The 16,079-nt window shown below is 49.3% G+C and overlaps 1 protein-coding gene across 1 annotated transcript in view; it reads right to left on the bottom strand.

Moving 5' to 3' along the window:
* Positions 1 to 16,079, bottom strand: part of PLXNA4 (plexin A4) — a 648,412-nt gene that overhangs the window by 373,131 nt on the left and 259,202 nt on the right. Inside the window, exon 5 of the mRNA XM_081532910.1 lies at positions 6,392 to 6,574. Coding sequence (XP_081389036.1) covers positions 6,392 to 6,574 — 183 coding nt within the window. The remainder of the gene's footprint in view (positions 1 to 6,391; positions 6,575 to 16,079) is intronic.

Here is a 16,079-nt window from a genome sequence, read left to right on the forward strand (position 1 = left end):
TGTATCAATAAATCTTGAATTGGCAAAGCTCATTTAAAATCATCTCCTTAAGTCATGTGCACTAGCAATGATCATTTGGAAAACAGAACAACAAATGTTTCCAGGGTAGTATTTTCTGGGGATCTCAAAGTAAGTTTCAAGAAGACACCAGGAGGAGAACAAGTCTAAGCCCCAGCTCTTGGGGTCCAACTGCCTTGAGAGGGGCTGCAGCAGACACAGCATTGAGAGGACACCACTGTAACCTCACTTGGGTCAGCACTGGTGACCACTTGGGATCCCCGCCCAGAGACCTGTGGGACAGGGGGTGAGCCTCAGGGCTGAGTAGTGAAAAGTAGGGAAAGATAAGAAAATAGCACGAGTGGGAACACATTTACACAAAAAGGATGGTTGAGTGAGGGCTTAATGTTGTTCAGGAATATAAGATATGCCCAGGAGGATGGCTCAGATGGTAAGAATTCACTTGCAATGCAGGAGACCCAGGTTTGATCCCTGGGTCAGGAAGATCCCCTGGAGAAGGAAATGGCAACCCACCCCAATATTCTTGCCTGGAGAATCCCATGGACAGAGAAGCCTGGCAGGCTACAGTCCATGGCGTCACAAAGAGTCGTACACAACTGAGCAACTAACACACATACAAGAGGATACGGCCCAGCTGAGCTGGTTGCCATATCTCCCAGGTACAGCGTGAACAAAAAGGCCTACAACCCAGCTGAGGAGACTGAAATGAGGTGGGAGGAGGGCCGCAAGAAGCGGACGGAAGGGCACAAGGCAAGGTTGGTTTGAAGGCCAGTCCCAGGACCCCCAGGCTTGAATGACCAGCCATCTCTCTGTCCCTCCTTAGATGTGAAGTCAGAGAAAGGAGGGTTCCTGGAACATCTGTTACACTCTTCTGTGGCAGCATCTCAGCCTCAGCATCCCCCTCACTCAACCCACAGGTTAAGATCTACATGGGCCTAATACTTGCAAAACCAGGGGTGGGAAATGCAAAAACAGCACAACAAAAATAACAACAAAAAGCCAACAACTTTGATGCACTTTTCTTACTATGGAAGTTGTCTGGCATTGATTCTTCAATATTTCTTTTTCCCTTCTGCTTGAGTGACTACCAACAAGCAAAGTGGCCAGCCTCTCTGGTTTGAAAAACTCCTAACAGAGGATGAGATGGTTGGATGGCATCACTGACTCAATGGATGTGAGTTTAAGCAAACTCTGGGAGATGGTGAAGGACAGGGAAGCCAGCATGCTGCAGTCCATGGGGTCGCAAAGAGTCAGACATGACTGAGTGACTGAACAACAACAACATAACAGAAGAAACTGATCAAACCTTATATCCGGTACACTCAGGTTCTGCTCTGATCGCAGGGCAAGCTGGAGTTTCAACTGTATCTCCACTGAATTTCGTGATGTCTCCAGCCATCTAGAGAGCTTTCCATGACATGAATTTCTTTTTAGTTAACGTATTGCTATTATTATTTTTGTTATTATTATTACTGTTTTTATTTTGTTATTTGTTATTATTTTGTTATTATTATTGTTGTTGTTATCAGTTATTGTCAATTGATATATTGATAAATTTCCAGGTGAATATTAAAGAGTTCTCAGATGCACTGAGGAAGTTGCAAGGCAGGGCCTGCACATCTCTGATCTGGTGTTGCCCTGTGACTCGAGCACTGCAGAAACACACACACACACACACACACACAGCATCTGCTTCTGAGAGCTTATGTTCAGAACCACACAGCCTCAGGCGAGTCTCCCTCCACCTCTACTAGTTGCCCTTCTGGATCTGTGTTCAGGGCCTGTGGAATACAGGCAAATCAATTCCAAACAGGCTCAAACAGAAAAAGGCACATACCTATGATATCATTTATCAGTGGAATCTAAAAAATCTGATACAAATGAATCTATATACGAAACAGACTCATAGACATAGAAAACAAATATATGGTTACCAAAGGGGAGAGGGAGGGATAAACTAGGAGTTTGGGATTAACATATACACATTATTATGTATGAAATCGATATAAAATAGATTACCAACAAGGACTTACTGTATAGCGCAGGGAACTCTACTCAATATTTTGTAATAACTTGCAAGGGAAAAGAATTTGAAAAAGAAAAGCTAGATATGTATAGCTGAGCCACTTTACTGTACACCTGAAACTACCAATATTATAAATCCACCATATGTCAATAAAATAAAATAAAAAGTAAAAAAAAAAAATTCAAACAGGCTCAAAAAACAATTAGGAAGACTGATTAAGCTGCATGACAATTCCCAAGAAGAATAACTTTGTGTTCTCTACTCCTGTGACTCTCCATGCTGACACACACCCACACAAGCCAACAGCAAGGCCAGCCAGGGTTCTGCTTACCCAACGTTCTCCCAGCGCTCAGCCCCTTGACATGTGCAGTTCAACCTAACAAAACACCCAGGAAAGATGCAATCACAAAATGAAAGGAGCAATCACACCTCAAGTGGAAGTTTATGATGTTCTGGTTCACAATGAACATTAGTCTCTCCCACTAATGTCAGGCAGTAATTCACTGCTGAACAGCAGCCATAAAATATGATCACTTAGTGGTAAAAATGCAAGAGACAGAGAAATTGGAACTGGAATATTTAAGCAAAGAGATCTTGTCCTCTGAGGCAACACTGACCTCATTTCTCCAACTTGGGTCAAAGGTTTTCAGATTTATACAGACACCTTACAGCAAATCTGAATGGTGCTGGCCTTAAGAGTTTAACCTGTAGTTGAAAATGTAACAGCCTGTAACTTATTCCTAAATTTCTAGGCACTTCCTGATGACTGGAGCATTTATGTGCCAATGCTAGCCATAACACACACACACACACATACACATCAGAAAAAATAAAAGACATCCAAATTGGTACTTTCCTCACCTCCTTTCCCCCTGCCTCATGTGATGTGTGCACTAAAGGAGTAAAATTACGGTCATCAGAGACAAGGTTGCCAGTGATGGGGACCCATACCTTTCAAACAAAATGGAAAGTCAGTAATTTTCAGGGCAGCCCATGGATAGCTGCTACAGTCTAGCTCCTGAACCCCTGAAACTCACAGCAAACTCCCTTACTCTCAGCAAACCCCCTAACTCCCTCCCACCCACCTCGAGTCCCTTGTCATATTGCAAAGAATTCTGCAAGGCCCTTGACTCACGTGGGAGATTATTACAGGGCTCAGAGAGGCCGGCTCTGTAATTACGGCGGCCGTATGACTTCTCTTATCCTGAGCCCCCAGTTTCAGTAGCTCCCAAAACTTCCCACTAAATCCTCCGGCAGCCCCACAGCTCTCCACGGCTGGGCCTCTGCCCAAAGAGTGAATGGGGTCCTGATAACCTCTGGGAAAAGCAGGACAGAGTTATGACAGGGTAAGGGGAGGGGTGCTCAGTGAGCCAGAGTGGTGGGAAATTCTATTGTTTAGAAAAAAATAAATAAATGGGCCAGTTTCGCTTTTTATTATTTCAAACAACAGACGCGGCGGCCCAGCTTTCCTTTCCCTATTCAGACTGTCCCCCAGGGCCGGCTGAGTCTGCAGGAGTGTAGCTGGGCTTCAGCAAAACTATTAAAAAGGCCACTGCTTTGAGCTCGTGGAGCAGAAAGTTTGGCTGCCATGGCCTGGCTTTCCCCCAGGAGGGCCACTGGCTCATTCCCCCACACATGACTCTCTGGCCCTCCTTCTCAAATGTTTACACTTCACCAGTCCCACTACAGTTCTGGAAATTAAATGTAGTGTCCCAAGTGACTGAAATAGAACCTCACCCCCACCGCATGCTCCAAAGTAAAAGATGAGAAATGCCAGTCCACAGTTTATAAAGCCCTAAAGCCCCCGGTCAGGTGTGGCCTGTCATGGCCAGCCTGGCTGACCTCAGGGGACACTTCAAGGCAAGGCTCTGCCCACAGCCTGCCCCACGAGGGATGTCTGTGTGCACTTGGCCTTCCTGGGGCCCTGGAGGTGTCCTCAGCCCCCACTCACAGAGATGGGCCTTGCTCTGACCCCACATCAGTGGACCAGCTTCCACAGGTGAGGGAGTCAGCCCCCATCAGCCTCCGACCAACCTCTGACCAAGAGCACACATTTATTTGCAAGTCAACCGACTTAGGTTTACGATGCAGCCATGGCCAGGAAACATCTTTTCTCCCCGCTAAGAGAAAACAACTTTCTGTTCTGTTATGTGCAGTGAATTCTCAATGTTTATTTCATGGACACCAGCTCAGACAATAGCAAAAAAAAAAAAAAAAAAAAAAATTCTTCTATAGGGTCTACTTGGTCTGGCCAGCAAATGAAAAGATCCTCTGGCCCCTGGTAGGAAGTTGAGGGGTGGGAACCTTACAGAACATTGAAGGAAGTCACCTTTCCCTTTCACTGAGATGGGCTTAGTAGAGACAAGACCTAAAGCACTCCCAGTTCCTTCACTTACTTATTTACCCTCAACAGTGCTTACTTAGCCACTGGAGCAAGCAAAGCAGGTCAACAGACATTTCACTGTGTGACTTGTATATGGGAATGACTTTGGTATTTAGAATCCACTTTGCCAGCAAATCAAACTCGTTGAATCCTCATGAAGAATGATGTCTCCTGAGCAACCAACAGAAACATCTTTTCCCGCAGTGCTTGCTCTATAGCTCGTGGACTTCCCCCCAACCCCTCGGCTTATACGGAGGCTTATCAGACACAATTTCAGCAAGTTTGGTTATCTGATTTCCCAGCTCACTGAAAGCTGGAAGCCGCAGCTCAGGGAGGAGGAAGGGTGCTGATGTGGACCAGGATTCCTGGCAGCATCTGGAAGTGACGAGTGACAAGGTGCCCTAGAGGAAGAGCTGGGAAGGCTGTAACGATCAGACACACACTCCTGCACTTCCCAGCATCCTCCCTGGGCGTCCATGAGCCCAGTCCACCATGTGAGTACTTATCACAATAAGAAGGCCAAGGCAGCAAGAAAATATTCAGTTGTGCTTAACATAGTCTTCGCAGAAAGGCAGATGACTAGGAAATATCATTCTTCTAGCTGTAAGGACAAAGGTTAAATTAATCTGTTCATTTGACACAGAAGGCAGTAAACTACAATGAGGTGGGTGAACCCAATGCGCGCTGGGTTGCCTGCATCACCCTTGCCACATGCCATGGCATTTCACCAACATATGCTTTCCCTTCCAGCCGCTAGCCATGTAACTGCTCCACACACATCCCCAACCCACACACACTCTGCTCCCTGCCTCTCCCCCTCCACACTCTCACCCTTCAGCCCCACCACCTGTTCCGCAAAGATGCACAATCTGAAGAAAGAAAAACAATGGCTGGAATGGGCCATCACACCATAGGACAGGATAACAGGTACAATCTTGAGATTTGCAGAGAGCATTTTCCCTTGACCATCAAGCTTATACCCACAAACACAGCAAAGAGAAAAGTAGGCATCAAAATTCGGTCTCAGATAAGGCACTGCCACTTCATCCATCTGAACCACACGATGTCCAGAAAATTCCAGGGGAAGCCTAATTAAAACAAGCAGGATCTCCACACGGCATCTTCAGTATTTCCCAGGAGAAAGACTCAAGTATGATTATTGGCCAGCAGAAAATGGGACCTACTGCCTTGAGTTTTAGAAAGGCTTTTGATCCAAGCAAGAAGGGCACTCTGGGGGACCAGCGCCAACCCACTGAGATGAAAGACCAGGCCAAGGCAGTTGATAGAGTAGTTCCGCATAGACGGGGACGCAAAACACGGCAGATGGGCCAAGGTCACCCAGTACCGCTGAAGCCAGGAAACTTCTGGAGAACGAGGAGGAAAGCTCGTGTTCCCGGATCACATGGTTCCACTCCACCTGAAGGCATTTCTGTGCTCCCACAGCATCCATGGTTTCCTCGTCCCACGATCTGGCTCTTAGCCCCAGTAGCAATTCCAGCGGGTACTATATACTTTCCTCCATCTGTTCCCTGAATGGGTTCCAGATGGATGCACCAGCAAGAAGGGCTGAAGAGGGAGGAACAGGCACATCCTTTGCCCATGTCCATCCTCCCCAACCATCCACACCTAATAAAGCTCTTGCCTTGGGGCATAAGCCCAAGTTGCACCAAGCACACCATTTAGACTAGCAGCCTGGAGATGCACACCTCTCAGGAGCACACCAGCCCACGGAAGAGGTGGATCCACACACTCACCCAGTGTGAGTCCCACAACAATCCTCCCTGTGAAGGCAGAGAAGGGACAAGAATATCACTGTCGACCTCAAAACAGCAAGACACCTCCTTAGCACAAACCTGTATCACCAGCCAACCAGGCCCGGGGTGGTAAGAGAACGCGAGCCAACATCCGTCCCACTGGGGACAGGCTGTCCGCACAATCACCAAAATGACTACCCCTTGTCCTACCTTCTTCAGCTTGCCACTTTTGGTGCCCACGAAGGCCAGAGAGTGATTCTTGTAGACGTAAGCGATGACAGAAGTCATGCGGTCCATGTCCTCCGTGAAGACAGGGATGCCACGCACCATCTCCGACACGCCCAGGGGGGCATTCATATCCAGGCCACAGAAGTTGTCATCAATGGTTAAGAGCTGAAAACGAAGAGGGAGAAGAATTAGAAGCGAGCACCAGGGCAACTTGAGGAGGTACTGAGGCAGGGAACTCTGGAGCTAGGAGAATCCTTAGAGATGAATCACCTGGTATAAATCCCTGCTTTATCACATGAAAAACTCACCTCCGGAGAAACTAGGTAGCCTGTCAACAGTCATCTAGGTAGGTTGCAGGACCATGGCAGAAAGTCACAGATCCCTGGAGTCTTCTTTCTACCACACCCTGCAGCCTCTCTGCCCCACCTCCAACCGCTCCAGGTACCATCTTGATAGCCCATCATCACCGTGACTTGGGAAAGCACTGGGCCACCACCCACGAGCATGGGACCCAGACATCCCTTTTAGGGAGTGAGAGGGGCGAGGTCTCCACATCTACACACTTACTGTTGAGCAGACACACAGATCAGGACAGAAAGGTGGGGAACAGAGACACAGGAATGTTCATACATGTACGCCAACACCATGGCAGAGACGTGTGTGGACAATCGGTTGGGGAAAGGAGGAATGGGAGGAGTGGGAAGTTTGTGGATGAATTCAGTCGGGCCACAGGTGCCTCCCTACGTCCCATCTCAGGCTCCTTCTTTTACAGCATAGTGAAGAAGGGCAGCCCTGACATTGTCATACTCTCACCAGTGTTTCCCAAAATGCCTTCCCACAAGTCCCACAAGATTTTCTACCATAAACGGTTCCTTGGGCAAATGATTCTGGGCAATGTCCTGAAACCCAGTACATTCTAACATCATGTGAGATATTCCTAGTTGTTACAAAAAAGGTCTGAAAAGTCTTTTTAGGAAAAAATAGGTTGAAAATTCTCTCAGCATTTTTCCGAGCATTTTATTCCCTAAACCATTTTCTCACAGGAACACCTCTTAGCATCCCTTAAAGAGAACATTCCCTGGATTCCCAGGTACCCTGTGGAACACAGGGACCCAACTCTTGCTTATGACTCTGGGACAATTTCAGGAGTCAGGAACCAACAAGTAAAACCATTTCCCCACCCTACCCTACCTCCAGTGTTTTAGCTGAGTCTCTACATGTTTTACTCCAGGCTCCCAGAACCCCATGTAAGCAGGGGATCACAGCTAGGCGGTCTTCCTGGGGAGTGGCAAAGACCTTGACAGTGGCTGCTGAGGGGTTTCCAGTGGCTCCCACTGAGCAGCTTGGGGGATGGCACAGACCTCCCTGAGGCTCTAAGATCCTACAATGGATTTCCCCCTTTTTCTCACAAGAACTGTCTCTCCTAAGAGTCATTCCATCTCCCTGTGCTTTGATTTTCCACTCTATAAAGATGAAGGAAACAACCTCTGCCTTTTGATGGGCGTCCATAAAGCCTATAGAGCTCATGCCTTTGTAAATGCCTTTGGACTTTTCAGAGAAAGCAGGGAAATAAAATACAAGGTGTCATTTTTTAAAGGCTCCAATCCAGCCAAAGGAAGAGGCTTCTGGAGAACCAGCAGCGAGGCTGTCGCCAGCAGAGCCGCATCAAAGTGGCCAACTCTGAGCTTTCCAGGGAGGCAGGGACCCTCAGCTCCCTCCCAGCAGTGGGGGGCAGGGGTGATCGGCAATGTCCATGTGCCAAGCATCTCGACAACCTCCCTCTCATCGTGGTGGGGGCAGCCAGGGCAGGGACGGAGCACGTACAGCCGCGTGCAGAGCAGACATCCACCCCACATCCTGCCTTTGGCCTCTCTCACATCATCTAATCCAACAGCCCAGACCAAACACAACCCCTACCTCACTCAGTCATGTCCGACTCTTTGCAACCCCGTGGACTGTAGCCCACCAGGCTCCTCTGTCCATTGCAAGAATACTGGAGTGGGTTGCCATTCCCTTCTCCAGGGGATCTTCCTGACCCAGGATCAGACCCAGGGATCAAACCCAGGTCTCCTGCATCACAGGTGGATTCTTTACTGTCTGAGCCACAAAGGAAGCCTCTACTACCTCCGCTCCCTCCAAAAACAACTACAGGAGTCAAAGGTAGGAGGAAGCTTTCAAGGTCTAGTCTGACGTTTATGGTTCTTTCCTAAAATGAGGAACTGGGGAAGGGAGAGACAGCTAGGGTGGAAAGTAGAAGAGATGGAGAGGAAACAGGAAGGAAAAAAACCCAGATAAAGGACAGACAATGTCTTCTCCCTGGTGGACATAGCCACAGTGACCGCCAAGCATTCAGAGAGCAGCTTAGGGATCTTCACAGCCTTGCACATTCCTGCCTCTGGTCCAGTCCTCACCCTGGACTTTCTCAGCCCTAACATGTGCTGTCAGGACCTCTGCCATTAGCCAAAGGACCTCGCCCACTACTACCATTTTTCAAGTAGGATAAGGCTGAAGGACTGTCCACTCTCCACAAGGGGAAACTGAGGCATGGAACAAGGCCGTCCATGTTTCCCACCACACCTGGCACACACACCACCTTGACCTGACAAGACTCAGGCTGTTCAGCCCCCAGGACTGCAATTCTGAGTTTTAAGTTACCAGATACCTTTCTTCTTCACTGGGCAGAACAAGAGATGAAAACCAACTACCTACAAAAACAAGAGTGTGCATTCAGCCAATGGCTTCATTAAACCCTCGTTTGCTCAGAGGCAGAAAGTCAGGGACCCACGAGTCTTTACCACAGCGGCATCTTGCATAGCAAAAGGCCTGGTGAGGAATGTTTTCATGGGGGGGCGGGGGGAGTGAGAACAGCTCAGCCTGGTGTCCTGGCAGCCAGGACACCACTGGTTTCAGCTCAGGATAGCTCCCTGCAAGACCCACACAGGAGGCAGATCTGGGGCTCCTCAACTTGACCTGCAGGTACGTCCCCAAATTGCTGACCTCATGGTTTTGTCATCAGGCTCAAATGAAGCAAAGGCCACAACTGAGGCTCCTACCATGGCCCTAGGATTCCAGAGACAATGATGGCTTCCCACCCAGACTCCCCTGTGCCTTGGTTTCTCCCTCTGAGTGGGGCCCTAGGTGATGAAAAGGTGATGGAGACCTTGGACCAGGAGCAGCCTGGGTGTGCATGGATGCTGAGGTCCCCAGCTGAGGTATGGGGTGGGGGTGGGGTCTTACTCTTTGCTTCCTCCAGCCAGGGTTGATAAGGGAAAGATTTTTAACAGTGAAGGAGTAGGAGAAAACACAAGACTTGGGTTCACATGGCAGCTGAGCAGCTTCCCAAGCATACACCTTGGCACAGCCTCCTCCCGCTCTCTGGGCCTATCATTCCTTGACAGTAAAATAGCAAGACGGGCTCATCCTGAGACCAAGGTGACACAACAGGTGTGAAGGCACTGGCTAAACTGGAGATCCCTTCAAGGTACAGTGTTTCTTCGGGTTCACTTTTCTGATGGAAATCCTGCTCAGAACAGCCTTGGGGTGGGGGGTGCAGCAGGGAGTGGCCCTTGCATGCCTGTGGCCAGAGCAAGCTCTCTAAGGACACCACCTCAGAGTCTGAGCCAAAGCCTCAGAGTAATTACAGCATGGGAGGAGAGGAGAGCAGAGGAAGGGTCCCACAGGGCCTGCAGACCCCAGGGGGCTGGGGTGTAGTGAGCAGATGCCAGGGCCCCTGGAAGGGAAGGCTAATTGGCAAACACCTTTGACAAGCGAAGGGTGGAGTGGATTCCTGAGCACCCTGGGCAACAGGGGAGGAGGGCATGTGCTCCTCCAGCCCTGGCCGAGCCCTCCCCTGGGCCCCATTAACAGCAAGATTAGAGCTGGAGCCAGAGGAGCCAGGAAGGGGCTGGACTTCACCGTAATCAGGAGCTGGGCACGCCTGCAGGCCCAGGTTGCACCTCTCCCCTGCCATTCCACGAATACCCACGAATGAGCTCTGGCCACCGCTCCAGTGCTTATTCATTAGACAGCAGTTCATTCTTACCAGGGAAAGAGATTAGGGTCTGCTGCATGGGAATATATGCAGTGGGCACCCCTGTGAACAGACCCCAAAGCCTCGGACAGGGCCACAGCCTCTGGGATCCCTTCTGGCTCATAAGGAAGATAGCAGATCTGTTTTCCACAGATGTCCTAGTGGGGTGCCTGACTTGTAAAGTGAGACTGGTGATCCACTGGATTCCAGGGGCCATGAACTCAAGGATGGCACCATGTTTTAGGCATGTTTGTACCCTTAGCTCTGTTCCTGTCCTAATAGGTTAAGACATATATATTAAATGGAAAATGCATGGAACTTTCATGGAAAAATTTTTAAAAAATCATGGAAAATGCATCTCTCCCAGGAGAGAATGCCACGTGATAAGCATAACCACTAGAGCAGGACTCACTAGACCTGGAAGCAGAGTTGATGGATGACTAAATAAAGCCCTGAGTCTCAAAATAGCTAAAACTATTTTGGAACTAGAGCCAAAAAGCCTAGGTTTGAATCCCAGCTCCACCATTTAGTGCTGTGTGACCTTGGGCAAGTTACTTAACTTCTCTGTGCCCCAGGTTCTCATAGGTAGTATAGGGATAATAATAATAATAATAGCATATACTTCCCAGTTCTGTGGAGAGGATTCAGTGGCTAATTCATGTAGAACAATGTCTGGCACTTAGTAAGTGCTAAGAGAGTGCTGGGCTTCCCTGGTGGCTTAGTGGTAAAGAATCTGCCTGCCAATGCAAGAGACCTGAGAAGATCCCCTGGAGAAGGAAATGGCAACCTACTCCAGTATTCTTGCCTGGGAAATCCCATGGATAGAGGGGCCTGGTGGGCTACAGTCCATAGGGTCTCAAAAGAGTGGGATACAACTTAGCAACTAAACAGCAACAATGAACAAGAGAGTGGTTAGCTCTAGTTACTGTTGGTCATCCTTGTGTGTATGTGAAAGTCTCTCAGTTGTGTCTGACTCTTTGTGACTCCAGGGACTATACAGTTCATGGAATTCTCCAAGCCAGAATACTGGAGTGGGTAGCTTTTCCCCTCTCCAGGGGATCTTCCCAACCCAGGGATTGAATCCAGGTCATCCACAGACAATTCCAATAACCTTTGTGAGTCTTAGCATCTTTGGGGAAATTCATGATACGTGTCTCAGAGAGGTGTGATCAAGATTAAAGGCACTAAGGTTATCAAGATGAAAGAGAAAAGGTGGTTCTTCCTAAATATCTATCATGCCAATAAGGCTGAATAAAGGAGAAATAGTCTTAGGTCCAGAAGAGTTAGGGCTGGGTATGTGTGTTAGTTTCTCAGTCATGTCTGACTCTTTGAGACCTGAGAGAATCTTGCCTGGAGAATCCCATGGACTGTAGGCCACCAGGCTCCTCTGTCCATGGAATTCTCCAGGCAAGAATACTAGAGTTGGGTGCCATTCCCTTCTCCAGGGGATCTTTCCAACCCAGGGATCAAACCAGGGTCTCCTGCACTGCAGGCAGATTCTTTACTGTCTGAGCCACCAGGGAAGCCCTGGTTAGAGTTAGGGCTGCTCCTTTGAAGTGCAAATTCTGGCCACCCCCACCCCAGATCTACTGGATCAGAAACTCTGGATCTGGGGCTCAGAGATCTATATCTTAACCCGTCCCAGATGATTTAGTGAGAAGCACCTTCCCAGGTCACCACAGGGGTCTCTTCCTGGCTGAGGGTGCCACAGACTAGGCCCAGGAGAGAACGCCATGTGACAAGCGTAACCACCGGAGCAGGACCCACTAGACCTGGAGGCGGAGGGGCCCTGTGGCAGCCTCCCCAAGCCGAGCAGTGGTAGTGGAGGTGGCGTGGGGAGCCAGAGCTGACACTCCGAATTACAATCTAATAGCTTACCACGCTTACCTCGCACTCAGCGGCAAAGGTTACCGTGCAATTACGTGTCGCTACATACAAATGACAGAGCAGTTACGGTTACTTTACCAATTACAGGGAAATTGCTCCCACTCTGCAGAGAGACTGGCACTCTGAAAAGCTCTATCATCTCCACAGAAAGGGGATTTTAAGTGCTGCCAGCATCCTTCCTGCTCAGTCTCCCCAGGCTGCAGGGCAGAGCTGCAGAGCAGCCACCCAAGGACCCCAGCGGTGTCTGGTGGTCTCCGTGGAGACCCTCTGAGAAGGGCTAAAGAAGGAGTAGACCTGGGAGACAGCGGGCATCACCTTCCGACCCCTGACCCACCATCTCCCTCATAACCTGGGCCAATCCATCCTGAAGCCCTCCAGTGATGAGGCCTTAGGTGGGGACCTGATTCTGAAATCACTCTTCATCCTGGCTAGCATGGCCCCTGGCCTGGTTGCGGATGCATCCTTCTTGCTGGGTGGAGCTGTCTTAGCCCCGCTCTTAGTCACCCCACCTTTGTAGAAACCCCAGATCGAGTCCTTATTATGGAAAGATCAGAACTAGACCAGATCTCAGTGGTCCAAAAGCAGTGCTAATAAGATAAAGGTCACCAGGTCCATGCCCTTGTGGGCCAATTAGCTCAGCTCTGGGACCTTGTCTCTTCCATAGCCATAGGCTGCCCCTTTCACCCCAGACGTCCATTGTTTACAAATATCCCAGACTGATCCAAAGAAGACTGACCAGGTGAGCCTTCAGGGATGGATGAATGCACCCGTCTCCTCCACCTGGAGATACAGCTGCCAACTGCTCTGGGCTGGCAGCCGCCATCTCTGAATCCAGGAAGGAAAAATACAAAGTCAGACCTGGTCTTCCCATTGCTCATGGTAGCTCCTGGGCCAGCAGAGAGAGGAATCCTTCCATCTGGGAGCAAATCCATTCTCCAGCTCTCTCTGAAGGCAAAAGTAGCATCCAGCCTCAAGCCGCCTGGTTCTAAGCACCCCACACCCACCCCCAAAGCTAGGAGGCTGGACCATTATGGGGAAGAAGGTATCAGAAACCTTCCCAAGCTCACTCACCGTGGGGCCTTCAGTTGGGCCTTTTTCCACCCAACTTTTAGTCTCTTAGGCTACTGGAACTCTCCGTTTCCACTAGAGGACACTGAGGCACTAAATGAAGACAACAGTATTTATTATTCCTCACTGATTATTTTGCTTAAGAATGTTTAGGAGGATCTACTATGCACCAAGCAGCAGGTGAGGACCTAACAATAGAAAGATGGCTTGGAGGACCTGCAGACCAGGTCCAGGACACAAGGCCAGGTATGCCCAGCTTCAGCTGTGCACTGGGGCTGGAGGGACCGAGGGTGGGACCATGACTGCTGAGGGGGGCAGTAAGGTTTCAAGGAAGAGGCAACATTGGGGGTCAATTGTAGGTTCTCCATCCAGGACAGGGCATGGCCCTGCTTTCACACATTGTGCACTTTCAGAGGAAAATGACCCCAGAGCTTAGAACTGAACAGCCCCATTTTACAGAAGAGAAAAATGGAGGCTTAGAGAGTGAAATGACCTCTCGTGTTCTATCAAGTTACTGAGAAATAGATACCAGAACCCCAAATTCCCAGTCTGGAGGGAAAAAAAGTTGTATTACATAGAGGCTTCCTCTAGGGTGCTGGAGGGTGGCTGCAAAGGAACAGGATCAGGTTAACTGGTCTCTCAACATGTCAGGATGAGAGAGGCTGCTGGAGGGGCAGGCCTGACATCTTTTGCTACCATCCAGGAAAAGCCTTCTGCCCTTCTGTGATCTCTGGGAGGAACCGACCCTCCTGTCTGGAGGAGGCCCTTGGCCAGTCATCAGTGTGGGCTTCTTCCTTTCCTGGGCCAACCTGTCCCTAAGCAGAGGGAAAGCTGAAGTTTAGAAAAGAAACACAAGGTAGGAGAAAAAGAGGTGCTTGTTGATGTAGAAGATAAAGGTCTTCAGATTCTTCATGCTCAGCGGCCCCAAACATGTACCCACTAATTAATTACACTTACACACATACACACACACACACACACACACACACACACACACATACTGGGAACTGACGAGAGTAGAGCTCCACAGGAAACAGAGAATAGGTGAATTACACATGTGGGATTCCTTTATAAAGGGAGATATTGATCAGGTAAGTACAGTAGCTCATGTCTAAATACAGACTCTAGCTGTATATCTCTGCAGTGCAGGAAGGTAATGATCCCCACTTATTGGGGCCAGATCTCAAACAGAACCGCTGACCCCGTAGCATTCATAGATGTGCCAGGCTCTGATGCCCACAGCGTATCTATCCCTGGAGACGACTCTGTGTGCCCTCTGACAGCAGGGTGGGAGGGAAGTAGGGAGAGTCCTCAGGGAGGCAGGAACCTCATGGGGAGGCTCTGGTTGGCTTAAGGTTACTCTCATCAGAAAGCTTGTTTCACCATAAAATATTCCCATGTGCTTTGAGCACTTGTTTCTAAAACAAAGAAAGAGATACAAAAACCCAGATGATATCGCTCTACGATTGCTTACTGTTTTTCATAAACTTTCCTCTTTTTCATAATTTCTAACCCTCTCCAAAGCGCTGCCCAGGGCCCAGGCTGATCCCAGGCAATCGAACTCGCTTCAGAGCCAGAGAAACCCCAGTAGAGGCAAAGGTTGGCCCCACACCTCGGCCGTGAGCCCAGATGTCAAAAAAAGAGCATGAAGGAGACCTCATCCACTTAGTTACTAACACATTATCTCAGAATGGCTCTTTATTGTGTCTTTTTCAATGAGATTGAAGGAGAAATGAATGTGCAGAGAAAGAGAGAGGAAGCCAGCAAACCGCAGTCACAGTAACCTGGTTAGACAAACACGTTATTGAAGGGGCTTTGTGAAAAGTGTCTTGGGGTTGGAAAAAGACCCCGAAGAATCACACCAAGATTCCCAACGAGCTATAAGCCCTGTTTCTAAGCATCTCACAGAGATGGGTACCAAACTACGAGTCATCTAAGTGGCCATTTGCTCATCATGATAACAAGTTATCTTTCTAATAGGCAACTGATGCCACTAATTTGAGCTGCTTTCCCAAGAGAGGGGCACTAAGCCCACTCCAGGCTGTAACCAATGGCGAGCCGTAGCAATGAACCCCTTCTAGGAATTGCTGAGCATGGCAGGCAAAGAGCAGCTCCAAGTCAGGAACCCCAGGGATCGAACCCCTGACCTTCTCCTCATTAGCTCAGCTGCTGACAGCCCCAGGTTCCTCCCTCTGGGTAAGCAGAGAGGGCCATGACATCATGACCAGAGATTCAGGCTGGCCAAGCAGGAGAAACACGGATGAAACTCCACTAGTCCAGTTCTGCAGGTAACCTCCACGATGGGTTCAGTGCAGAAGCCAAAGCTGGACCCCTGGGAAAGACCAGGAAAGGCCTTGGAATGGCACCAAGCAAAACCCACATGGGTGCTATCCCTTTCCTCGGGTACCTTAAGCTTCAGAGGTCCCCAGTGGCTGCCTGTCAAGGACCAAGAGCCACCTCCCCGTCCCCAAGCCCATCAATTCCATGTCCCCACTGCTCTCCCTGTCTACTGCAGACAACCTGAGCCGCCACCGGAACTGTAATTGGAGCAGAGCACACCACCATGATTAAGTTTGCGTGTTTTCTGGCAGGCTCTGGGAAGCAGTGGCCCCGCTCGCCAGGCTGAATTACGGGGGAGGTCACTCCCTTGTTAGGAGGAATAAATTTTATTAGCCCCAGTCTCAT

This window comes from Giraffa tippelskirchi, chromosome 10, assembly GCF_054371585.1.
Source record: "Giraffa tippelskirchi isolate mGirTip1 chromosome 10, T2T-mGirTip1v1.2.pri, whole genome shotgun sequence".
In the NCBI taxonomy this organism is placed as follows: Eukaryota; Metazoa; Chordata; class Mammalia; order Artiodactyla; family Giraffidae; genus Giraffa; species Giraffa tippelskirchi.